Below are 24,337 nucleotides of genomic sequence, written 5' to 3' on the forward strand. Positions count from 1 at the left end.
TATGACAAGACATAAATTGAGTATTTCATCATTGTTTAGATTTTAGAGAGTGTACTGTACTACGGAACGAATTTACATCTATTAATTAACGTTCAGTAACGACACCTATTTATAACCATACTAGTTTTTACATTAAAACATGAGCTGTGTTAAAATGCGTTTTTCTATACTTAATACGACATATATCTTTATTATACTCAATTTCTTAATTAATTTTCCTTGTGCTATTACTTTACTCACGTGCACCACGCATACAGTCACGTGCGTGTACCCAAGTTGTGAGGAGATTTATCAATGTCTCTTCCAATAGTTTAGATATCAAAGTTAAACATGCATTATGGTTTAAGATTTTCATCATTTTGACACTTGTTGGATTTTAACTCGTTGTAAATGTCAGGGCCATATTAACACTCCTACGAAAAGTGGGGCCTAATATGCCCCACTTTTCGTAGGAGTGTTAAAACAACTACAGCAAACTGTAACCTTGACTTTACACACGGCCCCGCCATCTTGTTGAATGTTAAAAAGATATTTAAAGTCGTCTCTATAAAGAAGAGCAGCATACTTTAACCTTGACTTTACACACGGCTCCGCCATCTTGTTGAATGTTAAAAAGATATTTAAAGTCGTCTCTATAAAGAAGAGCAGCATACTATAGTCTTACATGTTTTCAATGCCTAACGAAACACGAATTGTAGGTGGAGTTTACTAAACATCAATCAGTTTCTCAGAATGTAATCTACGCCACGCCTCTTCCTGCAACAGTGTTACTCGACGTACTTCATCGGGCTTGTGACGAACTATCCGTAATGTGTTTTGAAGAAAAAATGAATTTCTGACTCAAAAGACAATTTAAAATAGGTTTCTCTTTAACAACAAGTCTTTGTTTTACTGTAAATAATAATGTCAAAAACTATATCTATAGTCATGAAGAAGCACCGTAAAGGCGCATGCGTATAATACATACACACCCTTTACGTCACACATGCTGCAGCATTAACACTGAAGAGGCAGTATCTATGGGCTGTCCATTACTCTGCGTTGGCTGTCAGAGCTATGGATGCTCGGTTCTTATTTCCCCTTGCCTCTAACACGCAGATCACAGGCAGTTAAGATACACACAAAGGGCAGGCTGGGAATACGAGAACAGTGGCACTCCAACCTTTCTTCCAACCAGGTTAACTGAAGGTTGCTTAAGGGGCTCGGACAGGGAGGCACTTAACGCAGTGACTCCTGTGCAAGCCATGTCACTGAGCCCTAAACACTCAACTCCATTTTTTGTGACCGACATCCTGTGTCCACTTGAAGAGGGCTACAAGAAGGCCACCGCTACTGTCGACACGATTGGATTTCCTACAACAATAACCTTCGCGACATCAGTCTCACACCGTTGTCACCAGTCTCAGAAAAGTATGAACGTGCCCGTGACCAGTCCCTATATGGTTCCTCAACTGTCACATCCCAACTCCTTCACGACCCAATATTGTAATGGAGCCGACCTCTCACACTATGGTGATCACATGCGTCAATCCGCGACTGGGTGGTACGGAGCGCCCCCAGACCCGCGCTTCGCAAGTGAGTGTTAGTACATAATTTAGTTTTTGTTCACTTGTTTACCTATTGACCAGAATAATAAGAAAAATAACAAATTCATGTAAATAAAGAAAACAAAACCAGAAAGTTTGTTTGTTTGTTTTTTGAATTTTGCACAAAGCTACTCGAGGGCTATCTGTGCTAGCCGTCCCTAATTTAGCAGTGTAAGACTAGAAGGAAAGCAGTTAGTCATCACCACTCACCGCCAACTCTTGGGCTACTCTTTTACCAACGAATAGTGGGATTGATCGTCACATTATAACGGCTGAAAGGGCGAGCATGTTTGACGCGACGGGGATGCAAACCCACAACCCTCAGATTACGAGTCGCACGCCTTAACACGTTTGGCCATGCCGGGCCTAAACCAGAAAGACAAGTAACATTTAAAACACACAAAAATCACAATTAGAATAAATAAAATCACTGAATTTCTTTATCAAGATAAAAGTATTGTTACTTTTCATATGAACATTTCTCCCTTCTCATGTTCCTCCTCTTTGACTGAAAAGTTATGAGTCCTGTTAGTAAGAGATTTTGGTGTATTGAAAGAGTTAGTCTATCAGCAGTATTATTCTCTGGTATGGAGAAAATCATTTGAATTCTCGTTAAAAGCATTTGACAGATTTTCGCTGTAGAGTTCTAACCCATGATCTTCCTGGAATAACGACATATCCTGGTTCTGAATGATTATTCCTATTTGACGACCTGGCAAACTTCTGAGATAGCTTCCGTTTCTGGTGGGTTTGTTTGCTGGATATGTTCAAAGTATTGTACAGTCTTTACCCATTTCACTTCCAAAGAGTTCTCAGCTAACACAATATTATTCATGCCAATGGCTTCTGGATTTAGTAAATTTAGAAAAAAAAATTGTATATTGGGTGTTTGTTATTTTGAGCCTATCTTTTATTAAATTACTTGTTTTCTTAGCCTATCTCTTATCGAATTAGTTGTTATTTTGAGCCTATCTCTGACTCAATTACTTGTCATTTTGGGCCTATCTCTTACTAAATAATAATCCAAACAATATTTAGAGAAAGTGTTTTGAGTGGGTTTTGATGTTGATGACAGTGTTTTGAGTGGGTTTTGATGTTGATGACAGTGTTTTGAGTGGGGTTTGATGTTGATGACAGTGTTTTGAGTGGGGTTTGATGTTGATGACAGTGTTTTGAGTGGGTTTCGATGTTGATGACAGTGTTTTGAGTGGGTTTTGATGTTGATGACAGTGTTTTAAGTGGGTTTTGATGTTGATGACAGTGTTTTAAGTGGGGTTTGATGTTGATGACAGTGTTTTGAGTGGGGTTTGATGTTGATGACAGTGTTTTGAGTGGGTTTCGATGTTGATGACAGTGTTTTGAGTGGGGTTTGATATTGATGACAGTGTTTTAAGTGGGTTTTGATGTTGATGACAGTGTTTTGAGTAGGTTTTGATGTTGATGACAGTGTTTTGAGTGGGTTTTGATGTTGATGACAGTCTTTTAAGTGGGTTTTGATGTTGATGACAGTGTTTTGAGTGGGTTTCGATGTTGATGACAGTGTTTTGAGTGGGGTTTGATATTGATGACAGTGTTTTGAGTGGGTTTTGATGTTGATGAGAGTGTTTTGAGTGGGTTTTGATGTTGATGACAGTGTTTTAAGTGGGTTTTGATGTTGATGACAGTGTTTTGAGTAGGTTTTGATGTTGATGACAGTGTTTTGACTTCTCAGTTTTCTTTCTTCAGCAGTTTATTTTATTCCATGTAAAGTAGGGAAGTTTATACAATAATAGTTCGTTTTCCCGATTAAACTAAGAATCTTTCCAGTGGCCCTGCCACTCATAGTGGATTTCTTTTTTCATTATTATTAAATCATCACTTTTACTATGATGACAGCGACGTTGAGCCTCTCAGCCAGGTGTTGTTAATATTGCCAGCTATGTTTTGTTGGTGTTCCTTTTGCTCTGATGGATTAATTTCTCACTGATGTTATTGCTCCAAAAACAGATATACGTTTTTCAAGATGTTGGCGACTTCCAGAAGTTGACCTTCGTTTGAAGATGAGGTGAGAAGTTCAGCACATTTGTAAGCAGCATTTGGCACCTAGAATTCTTCTATCAAAGATGTTAGAGTTTGAGATTGGAAAGCTGAACCGTTGTATTCTCTGCAATAATCTCATTGCGTTATGTTACACGTGTAAATCTGGTTTCCTACCATTAATCTAGTCGCATTATGTTACAGGTGTAAATATGGTTTCCCTCCATTAATCTAGTCGCATTATGTTACAAGTTAAGTCTGAGTTCCCTCCATTAATCTGGTTGCGTTACGTTACAGGTGTAAATCCGGTTTATATCCATTAATCTACTCGCGGTATTTTGCAAACCTAAATGTGGCTTCCCTGCATTAACAATGTTGCATTTTTGAAAGCCTAAATTTTTTATCTATAATAATTAGTTTAAGAAAATGGTGTTAGGCTTCTCCAGTTCTACTCCTACCTTCAAGTTCAGCGGTTTCCAGTTCTATTTTCTTCTTGTATGCTGCTCTAACATAGATCATAAATGGTACTATCAGTATGAAGTCTTATAGGGACGATAAGATTATTATCCCATGCTTGTAATAATTCAGAAACCAAAAGCTTAGTATAGAGTATTTCTAGTGGTAACATTTTTGTTATCTACTGAATGATTCCAAGGAACTGAGAATTGTGTTTGTTTGTAATTAAGCAAAAACCTATAGAAAGGGCTATCCGTGCTATGATCACCACGAGTATCGAAACCCTGTTTCTAGAGGTATAAGTCTGCAGACATGCTGCTGTGCCACTGAGGGTTCCCTTAAGGTTTAATGCACAAAACTCGCAACTGCAGAATAAGTGCGTTATCCAAGTAGATCTAATGTCATGATGTAAGAAACAGCGCCGTATAATTCAACCCAATAGTAAAAGTAAAATATGGTTCCTTTCTAATTTAAAGGATAAAAAGTCATTTTGGTTCGTGATTAACATTTAATCCTAACTAAGGATGTTGGGGGTTAACAAATTTAACCTCCTCATAATCTTATATCGTCATAACTGTTAAAGTATCAGCTCCTTCTGCTGTGATCCTTTGAATGCAGCTAAAGATTATGTAATCTCTGTATCAGCTGGGGTGACGTTATTGTAAACTTCGCCTTTGTCACAGCATATAGTATTTCAACTGAACCTTTTTTAGTGTTCTGACCAGGCCAGTTCTCGAGAGGCTTACCGATGATGTATAAGTTTAGTTTATCCACATGTTCTGTACTTGTGCGTTAAATCATTCTACAACTGCTCAGTATCACAGACTGAGCTGTAAAGGGACGGTATATGATCCAGTCTTTTCTGATCCAGAGGCTAGCGTATTTTAGAAACACACGTTAACCATACTTAATTTCTGAGTTTGAGCTCTTACCACAGTACCACTGGAGTGAGAACTGGGGTGAATAAATACAGAAAGAAGATTACCATACATTCTGATAATTCTGTGGACTGTTTCCCTTCATATCATAGTGTGGTAGATGGCCATCCTAGAAATAATTCTGTGGACTATTTCCCTTCATATCATAGTGTGGTAGATGGCCATCCTAGAGATAATTCTGTGGACTGTTTCCCTTCATATCATAGTGTGGTAGATGGCCATCCTAGAAATAATTCTGTGGACTATTTCCCTTCATATCATAGTGTGGTAGGTGGCTGTTCTAGAGATAATTCTGTGGACTGTTTCCCTTCATATCATAGTGTGGTAGGTGGCTGTTCTAGTCATTGAATTCCAAGATTATAAGCCTTTCAAACATCTGTTGGGCATTTTTTACTGGTCAGTTGACCAGATCACTGGACTGAAGATAATATAACGAACTAGGTATCTTTACCACATCAAGTACTCGTCGCAAATTAGCAAACATTACATGGTTAAGTTTTTCTCCTGGATGTGTATGTGTTTGTTAAAATGGTTCGAGGTCGAGTATCCATTTTCCAGTTATTTTATCACCATAGTGGTCGTCGCTGAGTGTAATTTCTGTCCCATAATTAATTTCAACCACACATATTTATTACCTCTATTTAGTTGCACAAATGATTTGGTAATATTCAAGGATATCTATACTGAAGGATGCACAACTTTCTGCTCCAGTTTCCCTAAGGTGGATGGCTTCGTTTTTGGATCATGCGCTTAGTAAAAACGTACTCCATTCTTAACATAGGAAAGGATTGCATCCAGTATGGGTCTGGTTCTAATTTCGCCAAAGATGTATGAGGGCTATCTGTGCTTCGTCCATAATTTAGCAAAAAAAAGGGAAGACAGCTAGTTAGTCAACGTCACCCACAACAACTCTTGGGCTACTCTTTTATTAACGGAAAGTGGGATTGACCATAACATTATAATATCCACATGGGTGAAAAAGCGAGCGTATTCGACGATGGGGATTGAATTCTGCAATCCTAAGATTGAGAGTCGAGCACCCTAACCACCAGGCTGGATCCAGTACAAGCACAATTGCAGGTTGCCTATAATGTGTGAAACAAGCCGGTGCTCTGTGTTTCTTCTATTATGTAATATTAGGAGAAGCTTATACACTCTGAACAACTGTATGGACTCCACGTCTGTGGATACGTAGCAAAACTATGTAACTCACCCTTGTGCCTATAACTGTTCGTACAATGACAGAGTTTACACGCTACTGCACTGTGTTTGCTTGGGATCTCTCTTCGAATTACTCCAATATGATATCGTATCCTTCAGATTTGCCCACAAATTTTATTACACGCGGGAAACTACTCAGTTATATAACAGCCCTCTAATGGCTCAGAGATACGTCTGAGGACTCACAACGCTAGAAACCGGGTTTCAATATTCATGGCGAGCAGAGCTTAACTACAAACAAACAAGCTAATTACTAAGTGACAGATCTTTTATTCAAAACTATAACTATTTTATTGCATTAGAGAAAACGAAACTATAACAAGTTTAGCAAATAGCAGGTCACGTACCAAGATATATATTGTATAACATTATAATTAGGTAGCATTAATCATACCTGTCTTACTTCTGTGACAACGTTAGAATGCCTATCGAATAATGATAACACATATATTCATAAGCATTGTGCTTTGTGTTGACCCCCGCTAGTACAGCGGTATTTCTATAGATTTACAACGCTAAAATCAGGGGTTCGATTCCCCTCAGTGGGCTCAGCAGATAGCCCGATGTGGCTTTGCTATAAGAAAACACAAACACACATTCTTTGTGTTCTAACAGTTCGATCTTGCTATTGAATCGTTTTTTTAAAGCATTTTTAACGATGAAACCTAAAGTAGGTAACACCGACTAGACAAACTTTGGTAACAATGTAAATTTAGCAGAAAATTGCTTTAATAATTGCTATATCTTTCAATAGCGAAGTTTTGTTTTTAAGCTCATGTGTACATTTGACTTTTCTTTTTTTTTTTCATTTTCAACAGTTTCTCGTTTCATGGGATCCTCTCCTGGAATGCCCATGTCCAACATGAACATGCCGACCTTCGGTACTTGTAATATAGCCACAGCAGCCGAGAACAAGGCGTTGGATTCATGGGTCCAGTTTCCACCGACGCAGCGTCGTAAGCGGCGGGTTTTATTTACCCAGGCACAGGTGTACGAGTTAGAAAGACGGTTTAAGCAACAGAAATATCTATCTGCCCCAGAAAGAGAACATCTGGCCGGTATGATCCACCTTACTCCAAATCAGGTGAAAATATGGTTTCAAAATCACCGTTACAAGTGTAAAAGACAGGCTAAAGAGAAGGCCATGGCCGAGCAACAACCTCAACAATCTCACCAGCACTCGCCAAGAAAAGTCGCCGTACCCGTGCTGGTTAAAGACGGCAAGCCTTGTTCTAGCAGTTCGGGAGACCACGACGGGACCTCTACCAATGGTAGTACTGACAGTGCTAACCAAGGGCTTCAACTATCTCACCAAACACGAACCACCCGTCAGGGTTCGTCATGCTTAGGCGAATTGTGTCCCACAAATATCACAGTCAGTCGATCTCTTCTGATACCACAATCCGCGGAGGGTAACACAAGCCCTGATCTCACGTCTCTTAACAACTTAGGTGGCTACGGCCAGCACCCAGGTTCCCACAACGGATTGGATCTTGGTTCGGGAATATCCGTGTCAAGTAGCAGTGTCTGTCACACGTACCTCCAAATACAAGGTAGAACGTGGTAAAGAAATACAAACAAACATTGCACTTCGAAAGGTCTAAGACTAAACACACTGTTGACTGGCATGCTCTAAACATTTGCCAAACTTTTCAGGCTACACAACAGTGTATCTTTGCGAGCGGTCACAACCATTAGATTCACAAATAGACATCCAAACTCTCCTCAAACGCTCCAGAAAACGCTTCCTCTCGACTGATGGTAAGCAGCAGGTAAGTACGACAAACAAGAGACTATAAACTACAAGTGACGGGGAAACTTCGTGAGTCAAGGAATTACAGGTTTATAACTACTTCAACACAGTTAACTATCGTACAGTTTCATTCTGCTGTCGGAGTTAAAATGAAACAGTCCCATCTGTATTTGCTAGATCGACAGTTTAATATTTATAAGAATACAATATCACAGCCGTTTTCATTTGTCTAACGTCTTTCATATAACTCATGTTCTATATTCTATTTGTATTGATTTGTCTAAACACATTGCGTGTATTTGTCAACTAAACGTGATTCAGTGTGCATAATTTAAATGTTTGGGCTGTACACACACATATATATATAATGTGTGTTTTGCCTGTAATATGATTTATGAAACTGTATCTCCTGTTTCACAAGTTTCTTTACAAAGAACAACATTATATATTTTATACCACATCTCAACAAATCAGTAATAATAAAAGTATAAAGAAATACTTATGGACAGAGTCATAGAACGGTTATAATGTATTCGAGAAATATGTTATTTTGTGTTAAAACATGCCGTTTATTATACTCATATGAAAATATGAGAAGACGTAACATCTAAAAAATCAAATAAGATATTTCTCGTGTTTGTATCTATTTTGTTTGTTTTATAGCAAAACCACATTGGGCTACCTGCTCTTTTCGCCGCGAGGAATCGAACCTCGGATTTTAGCATTGTAAGTCTGTAATTTCCTACTTTTCCATGGGGGGACATATTTATCTTTTATTACGATTAAGTAAACGTAAATATTAACTTCATTAGATCGTATTACGTTAGCAAAACAAACAGTGGTTACTAATATCTGCTCAAAATATCGTTGATTTTTTGTTTACTTCCTGCACTATCATTCAACCAAACGTATCATATATTATAGTGAAAATAACCTAGCATCTTATTTTATAGTGAAAATAACCTAGCATTGTATCTTACAGTGAAAACAACCTAGCATTGTATCTTACAGTGAAAATAACCTACCATCTTATTTTATAGTGAAAATAGCCTAGCATCTTATTTTATAGTGAAAATAACCTAGCATTGTATCATACAGTGAAAATAACCTAGCATCTTATTTTATAATGAAAATAACCTAGCATCTTATTTTATTATGAAAATAACCTAGCATCTTATTTTACAGTGAAAATAACCTAGCATTTTATTTTATAGTGAAAATAACCTAGCATTGTATCTTGCAGTGAAAATAACCTAGCATCTTATTTTGTAGTGAAAATAACCTAGCATTGTATCTTACAGTGAAAATAACCTAGCATCTTATTTTATAGTGAAAATAACCTAGCATTGTATCTTACAGTGAAAATAACCTAGTATCATATCTTACAGCAAAAATAACCTAATATCATATCTTATAGTGAAAATAACCTAGCATCTTATTTTATAGTGAAAATAAACTACTGTTATATCTTATAGAAAAAATAATCTAGCATCATATTTTACAGTGAAAATAACCTAGCGTTATATCTTACAGTGAAAATAACCTAGCATTTTATCTTACAGCGAAAATAACCTAATATCACTAACATTTCACTAGAACAGTAGTTGTGTCTCACTAGAACAGTAGTTGTGTTTCACCAGAACAGTAGTTGTGTCTCACCAGAATAGTAGTTGTGTCTCACTAGAACAGTAGTTGTGTCTCACTGGAACAGTAGTTGTGTTTCACTAGAACAGTAGTTGTGTCTCACTAGAACAGTAGTTGTGTTTTACTGGAACAGTAGTTGTGTTTTACTGGAACAGTAGTTGTGTTTTACTAGAACAGTAGTTGTGTTTCACTAGAACAGTAGTTGTGTCTCACTAGAATAGTAGTTGTGTTTCACCAGAACAGTAGTTGTGTTTCACTAGAACAGTAGTTGTGTTTCACTAGAACAGTAGTTGTGTCTCACTGGAACAGTAGTTGTGTTTCACTAGAACAGTAGTTGTGTCTCACTAGAACAGTAGTTGTGTCTCACTGGAACAGTAGTTGTGTTTCACTAGAACAGTAGTTGTGTCTCACTAGAACAGTAGTTGTGTCTCACTAGAACAGTAGTTGTGTTTCACCAGAACAGTAGTTATGTTTCACCAGAACAGTAGTTGTGTTTCACCAGAACAGTAGTTGTGTCTCCCCAGAACAGTAGTTGTGTTTCACTAGAACAGTAGTTGTGTTTCGCTAAAACAGTAGTTGTGTTTCACTAGAACAGTAGTTGTGTTTCATTAGAACAGTAGTTGTGTCTCACTAGAACAGTAGTTGTGTTTCATTAGAACAGTAGTTGTGTCTCACTAAAACAGTAGTTGTGTTTCGCTAGAACAGTAGTTGTATTAAACTGGAACAATAGCTACTCTTAACTCTTCAACAGAGTTCAGGTTTTCAATATAAACCATCTTCTATGATCAAATACAGGGTGGATTTTAGGGTCTTAAACCCTTTAAGTTAGGGAAAGGAAACTATAATTAACATAACAATCATTTATTTACGGTTAAGCTGTACTTAGTTGATCACTGAATTAGTATTAACTTACAAAATTCTAAGTATCTTGGCTTATTGGGGTTGCCATGGGTCACTTTGAATTTCAGAAACTAAACCTCGGGAAAATAAAGGCCAAATATTTATAACATGCTAATATATTTGGAGAAAATAGTACAAAGTCTTCTTAAGATAAATGAATATCATGAAACTCATTTCGTACTAAGCAATATGAGGTGAGGTTAACAAAAGAACCCAATATTTCAAAATGTGATACGAATATATGTGCTAAGTGGCGTTCTATAACGACATCCATCCAATATCAGGCTATACCTCTTCTTTTTTTTTTTCCTCCGGCAGTATTAGCCTGGAGTTGGTGTTTAATAACCTCTAGAAAGTGCTATAATATGCATTATTCACCTCTAGTCCACCGTAAAGAAATGTGGTGAGCAACGGTTCGCAAATGTGGGCTACGCAACGTTCAAAATGAACTGGAAACTATTCAATCAAATTGAGATCTTGTAACTGTAGTGGATAAAAGTAAATAAACACAATACACGCACACACCATTACTTCACCTTTAGCCACTTGCATAGCCAGGACAATAAAATGATGGTCAAATTACCTTCAATACTTTACCATTGGTAGTAAACGGGCAAAATGCATCTTATCACACCTCATCAAACACTTCGAGACCGAGCTTTAAAAATCAGTGTAGCTACTTGCATTCAATCTGAAATAATAGGTTTTCAGACAGCTTGTCGAGTGAATGTCAGTTTTTGTAATTTCCTTCTCTTGGTAAAATCAGGTTCATTCGAACACTAATTACTGTTGAAGAATTCGATCAGTTGGCATATATTTTAAAATCTGCCGCACCTAACAAATCCACTCTTTATTTAGTCATCAGTGGTCAGTTGACAAGCACATTTTATTCTGGTGACAGCACAGTCTTTGCTTTCAATTTTCACTGCTAATGACAAACTCTTACTTTAAATTACCAATCAAATACAGGATCTTGGTAAAAACACTAGTGTGTGGCAAGTATCCACTATATCAAATAAGTAAATATAACGATCCTATACTTCTGTATCTGAGATGAATACACAACAACATATTCCATTTAGCCACGTTTGATACAGTCGTTATGACTAAGATGGATACACGAGAGATCATTTCACGTTAAGTTTAATACAGTTTTCACATTTTAGGTGAATACACAACTCATTTCACACTATCTTGGTTTAATACAGTCTTTATGACTAAGATGGATACACAACAATTGACTACGTGATAATTTATTATTGCCTTAGGAGACTACATGATGTTTTTTGTTTATTTGCTGTGCAGTACAACGCTACCCAAAGGGTTATTTGTAGTATGCCCACAACGCGTATCGAAACGCGGTTTTTAACGTTACAGATCGCTGATTCGTGGAGGGGTTACATAATCCCTTCTTAACGTCTGAGAAATGTACATAATTCGTTACTGCCTCAGGTGATAACCTGATGATTCATTATTTTATCAGCTGACTATAAATATATTCACTACTACACTTTAATACACTACATTATTATTTTCATAAATAAATACGAATAAATTTATGTTCAGTTATTTCACAATGTTCTGAACAATCCACAGTAACATAGCTTTGCTATATTTTAGCATCAATGTAGCTCCATTTTACCCCAAAACGCTTCATATTTTGAAAAGAAAAACGTGTTTGTTGAAGACGGAATCACTATGACTGACTAGTAATAAAATTCAGTTTTGACTCCTGTTGTCACCAGATTTTATTGAGAATCAGAGGAAACTAAAATCAGATTATTTATTTAACGGTTCTTGAGAAATATAAGTGTATATAAATATTATTGTTAAAGTATATATGTATAGTTGTTAAAGGTTTCATTTCATTTCAGCATCTGTGACTATTAACATGTTACTAAACAATGTTAATCTGCTTGTAATACTTTGAAAAAACACTCATAAGTGAAAATGAACGGCAGAAATTAATAGGTTTTCACTTCCATTTAATTAGTATTTTGGTTGTGTGTTCATATATAGGTTATACAAGTCTTTCCAGCCTTCATAGTTTATATTGCGTACACTTTTAAAGGACTTGTTCATACATTAGTTTCCGAACGACTGGTGTATCCGTTGTAATAAGATGAATAAGTTTATAGAAGATCTATATTTAGATAACTCCTCCCTCACCACGTGGGCCCCTTAGGATTTCTTCCATTCGTTTTTCCTTTAAGACTGCCTTCAATGGACGTGCTGTAGTACCTCCGGTCACCAGCCTTGTGTGAAACAACGAATGCCTCACAGTTTCTCTCTTTCCCCCTCTTTTATTACATAAGAAGAGAGTATAAATATTTGACAAGTGTCAAAATGTGCCTCTCTTTCGATATATAAATACAGGATGTCTATAAACTCTGGAATAAACATAAGCATACTTTATTTAAAGACAGAGTTGCAATATATGTTCAAAATGGCCGCCGACAAATTCAAAACATGTTTGTAAATGATACAGCATGTTTCTATGAATATTTTTCAACATGGCAACATGAATAGATGCAACTGTCTGTACGACTGTATTCTTGACAGGATGCAGGTTTGTAATTTTTACGGAATAATTTTTTCACTTTACTCTTGTAAGCTAAAGAGCATGATTATTACGCACAAACGATACAAACCTGCAACGAAAATAACATGAAATTAATGTAAAATATGTTTAAAATAAAATAAGTTTATATCAGTACTGGACTTTACGGACACCCTATATGTGGATATATCTATATATGTTTATATTTATACATGTATGTTTGTATGTGTGTGTGTGTGTGTGTGTATATATATATATATACCTACTGGAAAAATTATTTGAACTGTGGTTTATATCTTCCCCTCCTTGCTCTGGGCAGTTTCGGATTGCGAAACGTTGTTCATTTACTTTGTTACTATGACAAAACAAGCCTCTTTTTGCATCTCTTTGTTCTCAAGTTTGTTTGTTTTTTAAATTAGATCATCTACCATATTATAACTTATAACCATTAGATAACTTGTTGATATAGTAGTTGCCAGTGTATGTAGTAAACAAACATGTCTTGGTTAGAAAACAAAGCGAGCATTATAAATCAAAGATTAATGTGGAGAATTGAAACGTTCCACAATCATTTGCTTTGAAATAGAATGAACGGTTTGCTATTTTATTGATTTTCATTAATGCATCTGTTACAATAATTTTGATGACAGCTAACTGAATTAAAACGTATAATTAATGAATTATTTAAACATCTGAAATCTCAAAACATAAATAAAATTCTAATTTCAACTTGCCGTTTCTAAAATTCCTAGTTACTTTGAAAGTTACACACTTGTAATCAGAATGTGGATTATAAGCCTCATAGCTACTTTGAAAGTTACACACTTATAGTAAGAACGTGGACTATGATTGCTTTGCAAGTTACACACTTGTAAGCAGAATGTGGATTACAAACTTCATGGTTACTTTGAAAGTTACACACTTATAACAAAAATGTGGAATATGGTTGCTTTGAAAGTTACTCACTTATAATAAGAACGTGGACTATGGTTACCTTGAAAGTTACATACTTGTAATCGGGATGTGTATTATAAAATTCCTAGTTAATTTGAAAGTTGCCCACTTATAATAAGAATGTGGACTGTGGTTACTTTGAAAGTTACACACAATCAGAATGTGGATTATAGTTAATTTGAAAGTTGCATACCTATAATAAGAACGTGAACTATGGCTACCTTGAAAGTCATACACTTTTTTCAGTTTTAGTTATTTTCTTAAAGTGATCTCAAGGAAGAAGATATGTTAAGCGCAAAGCTACACAAGGGGATATTTGTGGCGAATTCAATACAGAGTATCGAAACCCGATTTTTTGCTTTTTACGCCTCCTGACTTACCTGAGCCAATGAGTGAAGACAGATATACCTGATAGGTTAACTAGTAAATCACCACACGTTGTTATTTTATGGACAGTTATCCACGAGAAAATGTAAAACTTACAAAGTTTGTACTTTCAATAAAGTTATTACTTAAGAAACGTAACAGACTTTCATGTCCTCACTCTGATTACATGTGTTATAATCACTTTTATATGCAATTTAATTGTATTCGTAACTTATAAATAGAAACAAAAATAGTTTGTTTGATTAATTACTATTAGTAATAAGTATAATAATTCATTTGCCATTTCTATTGTGTTACTTCTGTTGAAGGTTCTAATTACAATATTAATTTAGATTTAGAACTAAACTATTTTACTTTGAACTTGACGTTGGAGAACAGATAAGAGTAATTTGTTTTGGTACTATAAAATTAATTTCGAGAAGTTAAAATATTGTCTTTACGATATTTGCCACAAAAGATATGGTATCATTGCTTTCACATGCAAAAACATTGTTGCCCATAGTTTTAGCATGGTTAATTAAGCAACTTCCTGAGAAAGATTTCCCAGTTCTAAGTTGGAATGTGATATAATTTGCTCAGGTAAAACACTTACAAATCGAGTAATTATTATAAATCCGTTGCTTGAAAATACGCTCAACTTGTTGACTGACGCACTTATATAATAGTGACTTTATTTCTTCTTTTTAAACAAAATGGATCATCGTCCGACGAACATGAGATTTGAAAAACATAGTGACAAATATAGAAAACCACCCAACTGTACAAAAGTAAAGTATTTAGAAAACAGACGATTTTATATGATAATAGGACAGTCCACAAAACTATCGAAACATTTCGGATCTGTCCCATTGATACTGAAATAATATATTATAACGAAAACACATATGGTCTCGTAATGACAACGTAAATAATAAATCCATGATAGAATTATGTGGAAATCCATGCAAGTAGTTTGTGTTCGTGGTATAAATTTCAAATATGATGATCTTTCTCGTATTCTCAATAGAACGTAAGTACTCGAGGTTCATTTTATAGGTAACAACGAAATGTTAAATTTGAAAATAAATCCCACTTCACACCAAAACGTTCTCTATTTTTCGTTGTTACAAATATGCGTTTAAAAGTGTGGAGTCTCCTTGATACAAAGTTATACAATAGGCCCTCTGATCTCCGTCTACAGTGGGAGACTTGAATGGTTCATTTGTAATGTAACTCCGTAAACTTACCTCTGGTTCACTGAGATACGAATTTAAATATGTTATAAGAAATGAGGACTAGTGTGTTAACAAAAAAAAAAAAAGTGTCGCTACAGCAAAAAAAAAAAAAAAAAAAGAATTACAAAGGAGTCACGAGGCATCAAGAAATAAGACAATAAAAGTGTTTTCTATAAACAAGTGATTCTCGTGAAAAAATGATTTGACAACAGAAAGAAGGCGCCAATCAAAGTTTTCAATCAACTTAGTTACCAATATGAAGCCAAGGCACGACGCGGTCTGCCGTCTATCTAAACTTTACCACACATCCTTCTCTCTATCTACGTACCCTGCATTATCATGTATATTATAAATCCCACGATTGCTATCTTTCCGTTCCACAGCACGAGGCCCAATAAGTGATCTGTTGTCGGATGGTAGTGACATCCTGTTTGATGATTGCTTTATGGAATGTTTACTAATAGCCGGATAGGTACGGACCATGATATTGACGAGTCTGCGATAGTCGGCAAGTGTTACTGTCATTCCCATGTGGTCACCGTAGTTTTCTGTTTATTTGCTCCTTCTGGAAAGCGTCTGATAGAGGTTGTCTCCAAATTCTGTCTCGATAGAAGATTTGTTTCATAAGCTGTTTGGTAGTTAAATGAAATAATGAATGAACATACATTTGTATTATTTTCATCACTTTCGATAATTTAATTTGCATGAGCCTTAGTAATACGCACTTGGGTTAATAAGTAAATTGCATTTAAAACTGATGCTGTGTAGAAAAAAATCTCCCCAGCACCCAAGCAGTAAGCCTGCATGCTTACGGTGTTAGAATTCAAATTTCGATATCCGTGATGGGCAAAGCACAGGTAGCCCACTGTGTAGCTATGGGCTTAACAGTAAACAAACAAACTCTGTGTCCGCTTAGTATTTCTTTATGTTTATCTTTAAAAGTCTTTTGTTCTATTTTATTATCTTAATTTTCACATTTTAAATAATTTTCATAAAGTTTCGTTGCTTTTGAATATCACCTTGTTATTAATTTAACATAATACTTTTGAGTTTCACTTTTAAAACAAGAGTTGAAGGAAATGTTGCTTTTTCTATACTTTTCCGTTTAAACTGATAGTTGTTGATCGTTTGTGAGTTGAATACTATGCCGATTTTGATTTCTATTTATTTATTTAGTAATTCTTGGTTAAGAACACGTGCCTAAATCTTTCATTTCTTAATCAAAATTATTGTGGCATTTTTTAAACTTAAAGGTAAGAGGTTTGAGTACTCCTGTTTCCACTGCTTATGGGTGGTTAGGTTTGAGATTTAGATATTTATTTGTCCGTATGGATTTATCACCAATAAATAGATAACTGGCTAAAAGGTTGAACCACTTCTCTGTGTAATACTGTATGTTAATGTTCGCATATTATATCTTTAATGAAACCATCAACTGAAGTATTGGAGAATAAGAAATAAACACAATGTTGTGGAATAATAAGGTTATTTTTCTGTATTGTATATTTGTCCCGAAAACCACCAGAGCAATTTAAGCATTAAGTCAATGTAATATTAGATACCACGAAAAGTATTTTGTAATCACGTATTTCAAAGCTCGGCATGGACAGGTGGGCTAAGGCGTTCGACTCATAATCCGAGGGTCGCGGGTTCGAATTCCCGTTGCATCAAACATGCTCGCCCTTTCAGCCGTGGGGGCGTTATAATGTGATGGTCAATTCCCACTATTCGTTGGTAAAAGAGTAGTCCAAGAGTTGGCAGTGGGCGATGATAACTAGCAGCCTTCCCTCTAGTCTTACACTGCTAAATTAGGGACGGCTATCGTAGATAGCCTCGAGTAGCTTTGCCCGAAATTAAAAAACAAACAAACACATATTTCAAAATTTAACAACCGAAGAAATTACTTCCTGAGACAAAAGTCTAAAGAAATTTTACGTTTGATGAAATATAACACGAAAATAAACCACTATATGAAGAACTGATATCTTAAATCAGCAAATGTTATTTGTTGTATAAAAAATCAGGAACAAAATTTAATACTAGCACCAAAATGTTTTTATTTAGTTAAACACTCAAGGTTTCGCTTTACAGCTTCTTCTTGAACTGACAGTTTCGGTTTGTGTGTCAGTGAATGCTCCTGAAGAAGCTGTAAAGCGAAACGTTTAGTGTTTAATTATAGTATTGTTTATTTCTAGTATTAATATGTCTTTTATACACCAATATCCACAATAGAAATTAAATAAATAACAAAGCTTTAAGGAATATTGCATTTCATCAAATAAAAAAGTCCTGAAATCAAGTATTTAAACAAATTTTGATTGCTCTTAATATAAAGAACTTAACGTTTCATGAGAGAATATCTTGGAAGTAAACAATACAAGGACTGAACCTTTCTTTAAACGTTTTAAAATCAAACACTTAAAGAACTGTATATTTTATTAAACGAAAACCTAAAGTAAAACGTTTAAAGAATCCATATTGGAAGTAGCAATATCAAGAAGCCCAAAAAATACAAAAGAATATTTCCAAGTCAAACATTTGAATAATTCAAATTTTACCTAACACACACACACACACACACATATATAAACAAACAAAAAAAAAAACCCACTGTGTGTCGCGTCACGCTTGATTCCTCTAAATGGAAGGCGTAATGAAAGTCAAAATATATTTTTTCAGTGAGAGTCCGTGAGGGAGGTGTCATGACACCTTATAAGTGTAGTGAGTGTTGGTATAATAAGATTATAATAAAGACGTAACGTGGGATCACTTAGCCTAGAGCAAAATGCATAAAATGTATTGTGAAAGTAAAAATATCGATTCAGTTTTAAACTTAAATCACTTCTGGGTTGAACTCTTTTACGTTATATTACCAACTTTTAAAATAAAAACAAGCCTCTTTACCAATTGAGACTCTAAATTTAAAAAACAAACAAATATGTCTACAGTTTTATAGTCTAAAAATTTCATTTTATTCTTTCAGTACACAGACTGATAACAATATTAGGTTATACCATTTTGCTAACAGCATGACATAAAATTTATTGTTGGAACGAAGTGTTCTCAAAATGCACTGTTTTTTTATATATTAGCAGTTGTTAATCTAATTGATTTTTACCAATAATTATTAAATAAATACGTCATGAATTAATTTCATAAAATATCTTAATATTGATTGGCTCACAAAGGTACTTACTAACATTTGACTTCTTCTACTGCACTTTCCTGCTTCTTTTTGGCCAAGTTTCATTTCGAAAAAAATATTTATTTCAGTTAGCTCTGAAGTAAGGCCTGGCATGGCCAGGTGGTTAGGACGTTCGACTCGTAATCTGAAAGTTGAGGGTTCGAATCCCCGTCATACCTAACTTGCTCGCCCTTTCAGCCGTGGGGGCGTAATAAGGTGCTGATCAATCCCACTATTCGTTGGTAAAAGAGTAGTCAAAGAATTGCCTTCCCTTTAGTCTTACATTTCTAAATTAGCTAGCACAGATGGCTAGCTAATTAAGTTCTAATAACTTTGGGCGAAATTTAAAACAAACAAAACAAGCTCTAAAGTGTAAGGTTAGGGATGGGGATAGTTGAGGAAAACAACCTTTATACTACGGAATTTTGTTTTTTAAATCTTAACCAACCTTTCGCCTTTGCGGCTTCATCAGGGTTAATACACACAACTACTATGATAAACCCGCAAAGGCAAAATATTGGTTAATTTTTTTTAATTACAATTGTGTGTGTGTGTACGTAGAATATAATAGTCGTTTTTTCTCAACTTTTTATAAATTCCTCCAGTATACACTAAAATTTTGAAAATACTTGCCCAGTCATTTTTGACAGGCTATTAACGCTAGTTATAAAATAATATCCTGAAGTAAAAGTTTCAATAACACTGCACAACAAAGTTTTTGCTTCTTGAACACTGTTTGGTATTCCTTATAGATTTTTGGCTGCTGATCACGAAAATCACATCCAAATTTGCTCATCACGTACCGTTTCATCGAAAACTTCAGTTTTTCTACAATGGAAAAACGATATCGCTGCACAACAATTTTTTTTTAAAAGTTTTTGCTGATTGTGACAGGTACCTGGCGGGTATGCACAAATATAGTTTTGGTCCAACAGTAGTCAGCAAGCATTGACGGATTCCAGTTGTCCTGATATCGTTTCTCCATTGTAACAATGTCCTGGTGAAACCTTTCACTATGTTCGTCAATGATAGCACAGAGATTTGTGAGGAAGAAGTCCAAGTGTGAGTGGAGGAAATGAATCTTGAGTGACATGTTGATCTTCATTGTTTTGTATGCTTTGAAAAGTTTGTCTATCAGCTGAATGTAATGTGGGGCTCTGTAATTGCCAATAAAATTGTCAACAACATCTTTGAAGTCTTTCCAGGCAATCTTTTCCGGCCTAACTAACAGATCTTCGAACCCCTTGTCACTCATAACACGTCTGATTTGAGGGCCAACAAAAATGCCCTCTTTGATCTTGGTCTCAGTTATTTTTGGACACATCTGTCTTAAATAAGGAAAACCTTTGCCTTCTTTGTTCATTGCTTTCACAAAATTCTTCATAACTCCCAATTTTATGTGAAGAGGAGGCAAAAAAATCTTTGCCGGGTCAACAAGCAGTTCATGTACCACATTTTTCTGTCCTAGAACTAACTCTTCACGGAGTGGCCAGCTCTGTCTAGAATAATGTGACTCTTTGGCATGACTGTCCCATTCACAGATGAAACAATAGTACTTTGTATAGCCTAGCTGCAGTCCCATTAACAGAGCAACGCATTTCAGATCTCCACAGATATTCCAGTTGTACTTACTGTACTGGATGTGCTTCAGCAACATTTCCATGTTCTCGTAGGTTTCTTTCATGTGTGCTGCATAGCCAACTGGTATTGAAGGGTGAACGTTGTCATTGTGTAACAGAACAGCCTTGAGGCTTAACATTGATGAATCAATAAAGATACGCCACTCTTGCGGGTCATCGTCACAATCCAAAGCAGAGAACAATCCTTCGATGTCAACACAGAAACAGAGACTGTCAATTTGTGTAAATAATTTGGTTATATCATCTTGGCGGCTTCGAAAAACAGAAATTTTCGTACCTGGTGACGGCAAACACTATTCCTGCAGTCTTGAACCAAGCAATTCGGCCTTTGCTTTTGGCAGACCCAAATCTCTGACCAGATCGTTTAATTCTGACTGTGTTATGAGATGTGGATCGCCTGAGGAGCATGGTTCAAAATCCGGATCAATGTCACTGCCAGTTCCCTGCATTGCAGTTTCTATATCTGGTTCGTCTAAGGTCCATTCCTCTGGTGGTTTCGAAATGACTATCGTCATGTGGCACGGGTCTCATTGCTGAAGGCAGATTAGGGTATTCAACTGACTTCTTGTGTTTGGCAGAGAAACCAGACACATTAGTCAAACACAAGTAACAGTCCGTCACATGATCTTTCTGTTCTCGCCATATCATCGGGACAGCAAACGGCATTGTCTTTCGAGTGCTTCTGAGTCAAGCTCTCAGACAGACAGCACATGTCGCACAACAAATGTGAGGCGCCCATTCCTGGTCTTGATCACCAATTTTACAACCGAAGTACAAATGATATGCTTTCTTCACAAGAGCAGTCATTGAACGTCTCTGATGAACAAGCGTATACTCGCCACAAATATAGCAGAATGTATCACGGCTGTTACGACATCGACGAGACATATTGACCGACACCAATCGTCCTGTGAAACGTCTATAACATCTAACTTACTTGTTACAGTGCTACTGAGACAATGCTATATTCTGAAACAATGCGTGCACACTATAAGGTCTATATTAATCCAATGAGCAGCATCTGTGTATGCAAGCCACTTTTATAACCTGCTGAGACAGTATCAAGCTGGCTCCGGCCTGTCCAGGCATGCCCGGTCTGCATACTTCCACAGAACAGCTTCCAACCTGGCCTGATTTCATGCCTGGACATGCCCAGACAGCACAAAACTATGTTCATAGATCTCCTACAGAAACGAAAAATTTTGACACAAATATAAAAAAAACATGACAAAACTGAAGATTTCGATAAAACGGTACGTGATGGGCAAATTCGGATGTAATTTTCGTATTCAGCAGCCAAAAATCTATAAGGAACACCCAACAGTGTTCAAGAAGCAAAAACTTTGTTGTGCAGTGTATCAGGGCAATTGGAATCTGCCAATGCTTGCTGACTACTGTTGGACACTGCAACGTGATGCACCAGACATTAAATACAAACGAAAATCAGGAGCAAAACTTTTAATTATGTTGGACTTAAAACGTATTAGAAACACAAACGCAATTAAATACGTTATTGCCCGTAAACAGTTAACTGTCTATTTCTCAGAGTTTCTACGTGATGAAGCAAAACCAAAACTATATTTGTGCATACTCACAATCAGCAAAAACCAGTAGCCCGGCATGGCCAAGCGTGTTAAGGCGTGCGACTCGTAATCTGAGGGTCGTGGGTTTGCATCCCCGTCGCGCCAAACATGCTCGCCCTTTCAGCCGTGGGGGCATTATAATGTGACGGTCAATCCCACTATTCGTTGGTAAAAGAGTAGTCCAAGAGTTGGCGGTGGGTGGTGATGACTAACTGCCTTCCCTCTAGTCTTGTACTACTAAATTAGGGACGGCTAGCACAGATAGCCCTCGAGTAGCTTTGTGCGAAATTCCAAAACAAGCAAACAAAGCAAAAACCTTTCAGGAAGCAAAACTTTTCAAAAAACTTGTTGTGCAGTGTAATTTAATGTTTGTTGAGAACATTCTTAAAAGTCGATTACCAAGAAGTATTTAGCATTTATAAACTTGAACAACTTCACGTGTCACATTGGCTAAAACAAAATCTTGTCGTTAAATTGTTTTACTTGAAGAAATAGCATCTAACTATTTTAATCACATTTGATGAAACACTTCCCTAAAGCCTAACATTGTAATAATTTTAGATTTCATAAAATAACATTAATTAATACAATTTTACACTTGGTAAAACAATAACGACATTATAGTAGTTTTTGAAACAATATTCTGAAGATAATTTACACTATGGTGAAACAATATTCTAAGTTCAAACAATCCCCTCAAATAAAAAATTACACAAAATCATTTGTTAAAGAAAAAGTGATATGAAGTCGAATACTAAAAGATTCTAATCTTTAATAAAATCATAAGTACTAATGAAAAGCATTACTTTAATAAAATCATAAGTATTTTTTTCCATACTTATGGAAAAGTATTAAAGTAATGAAAAGCATTACTTTAATAAAATCATAAGTACTAACGAAAAGCATTACTTTAATAAAATCATAAGTACTAATGAAAAGCATTACTTTAATGAAATCATAAGTACTAATGAAAAGCATTACTTTAATAAAATCATAAGTACTAATGAAAAGCATCACTTTAATAAAATCATAAGTACTAATGAAAAGCATTACTTTAATAAAATCATAAGTACTAATGAAAAGCATTACTTTAATAAAATCATAAGTACTAACAAAAATCATTACTTTAATAAAATCATAAGTACTAACGAAAATCATTACTTTAATAAAATCATAAGTACTAATGAAAAGCATTACAAGTAAATAATGTTGTCTTAAAACATAATCTTGAATAAAGTCGTAAAAGAAATATTTTTAAGTTAGATATTAAAATTATCTTTGATGAAAAAATATGTTTTAATCAAACCTTTTTAGAACTTAATATTTTAAGAAACAGTGTTATGAAGTTATTCATTGGCGTTATCTCATGTATGATGAATAAGCTTCATTAAATTAAACTTTGTTTGTTTGTTCGTTTTGAATTTCGCGCACAGCTACATGAGGGCTATCTGCGCTAGTCGTCCCTAATTTAACAGTGTGAGACTAGAGGGAAGGCAGCTAGTCATTACCACCCACCGCCAACTCTTGGGCTACTCTTTTACCAACGAATAGGGGGATTGACCATCACATTATAATGCCTTCACGGCTGAAAGGGCGAGCATGTTTGGCGCAACGGGGATTCGAATCCGCGACCCTCGGATTACGAGTCGAATGCCTGAACCCACATGGCCATGCCGGGCCAACCCTTAAATAAACACTAAACTGAAACTAAATAACAATTCATCGTCTTGTAAAAAAGCGTGCACATCATGACAGTTGGTGTTTCAAGAATTACTTTTACCCTCAAGAAATAATAAAAAATAATAATTTCAGCCAATATTTCGTACTACTAGCCCTAATGAAGCTGCAATAGCAAAACGTTGTCTGAAATACAAAGTTATTTATCATTATTTGGAGAGTAAAGGTTGTTTTTTAATAATTTTATTACCAAAGTATCTAGACGCTTCCCATTTGCACTACAAGTTCTGAACATGTATAAAGAATTAAACAAATGTGTTTGCTTGTTTTTTTTGTTTTTTTTAAATTTCGCGCAAAGCTACTCGAGGGCTATCTGCGCTAGTTGTCCCTAATTTAGCAGTGTAAGACTAGAGGGAAGGCAGTTAGTCATCACCACCCACCGCCAACTCTTGGACTACTCTTTTACCAACGAATAGTGGGATTGACCGTCACATTATAACGCCCCCACGGGTAAAATGGCGAGCATGTTTGGCGCGACGGGGATGCGGACCTGCGACCCTCTGATTACAAGTCGCCACCAGGCCATGCCGGGCCGCTAAACAAATGTGACCAAACAATGTCCAA

At 35.8% G+C, this 24,337-nt stretch overlaps 1 protein-coding gene across 2 annotated transcripts; it reads left to right on the plus strand.

Moving 5' to 3' along the window:
* The first annotated feature begins 995 nt into the window (after nucleotides 1-995).
* Nucleotides 996-17,767, plus strand: LOC143231023 (thyroid transcription factor 1-like). 2 transcript variants are annotated; one of them, XM_076465492.1, is made up of 2 exons: nucleotides 996-1,581; nucleotides 7,036-17,767. In XM_076465492.1, the coding sequence occupies exons 1-2, from the start codon at nucleotides 1,245-1,247 to the stop codon at nucleotides 7,782-7,784; spliced, it is 1,086 nt and encodes a 361-aa protein (XP_076321607.1). In that variant the 5' UTR covers nucleotides 996-1,244; the 3' UTR covers nucleotides 7,785-17,767. The 2 variants fall into 2 exon arrangements, with proteins under 2 accessions (XP_076321607.1, XP_076321608.1); XM_076465493.1 differs by having other exon boundaries at nucleotides 997-1,575; nucleotides 7,036-17,766.
* The last annotated feature ends 6,570 nt before the right edge of the window (nucleotides 17,768-24,337 follow it).

This window comes from Tachypleus tridentatus, chromosome 10 (genome assembly GCF_004210375.1).
Source record: "Tachypleus tridentatus isolate NWPU-2018 chromosome 10, ASM421037v1, whole genome shotgun sequence".
In the NCBI taxonomy this organism is placed as follows: Eukaryota; Metazoa; Arthropoda; class Merostomata; order Xiphosura; family Limulidae; genus Tachypleus; species Tachypleus tridentatus.

What these genes read in the sequence shown, in the direction of transcription:
- LOC143231023 (XM_076465492.1), top strand. Translation starts at nt 1,245, where the DNA reads ATGTCACTGAGCCCTAAACACTCAACTCCATTTTTTGTGACCGACATC. An exon ending in CCCGCGCTTCGCAAGTGAGT is followed by an intron (nt 1,582 to 7,035) that starts GTTAGTACATAA and finishes CATTTTCAACAG; the next exon opens with TTTCTCGTTTCATGGGATCC.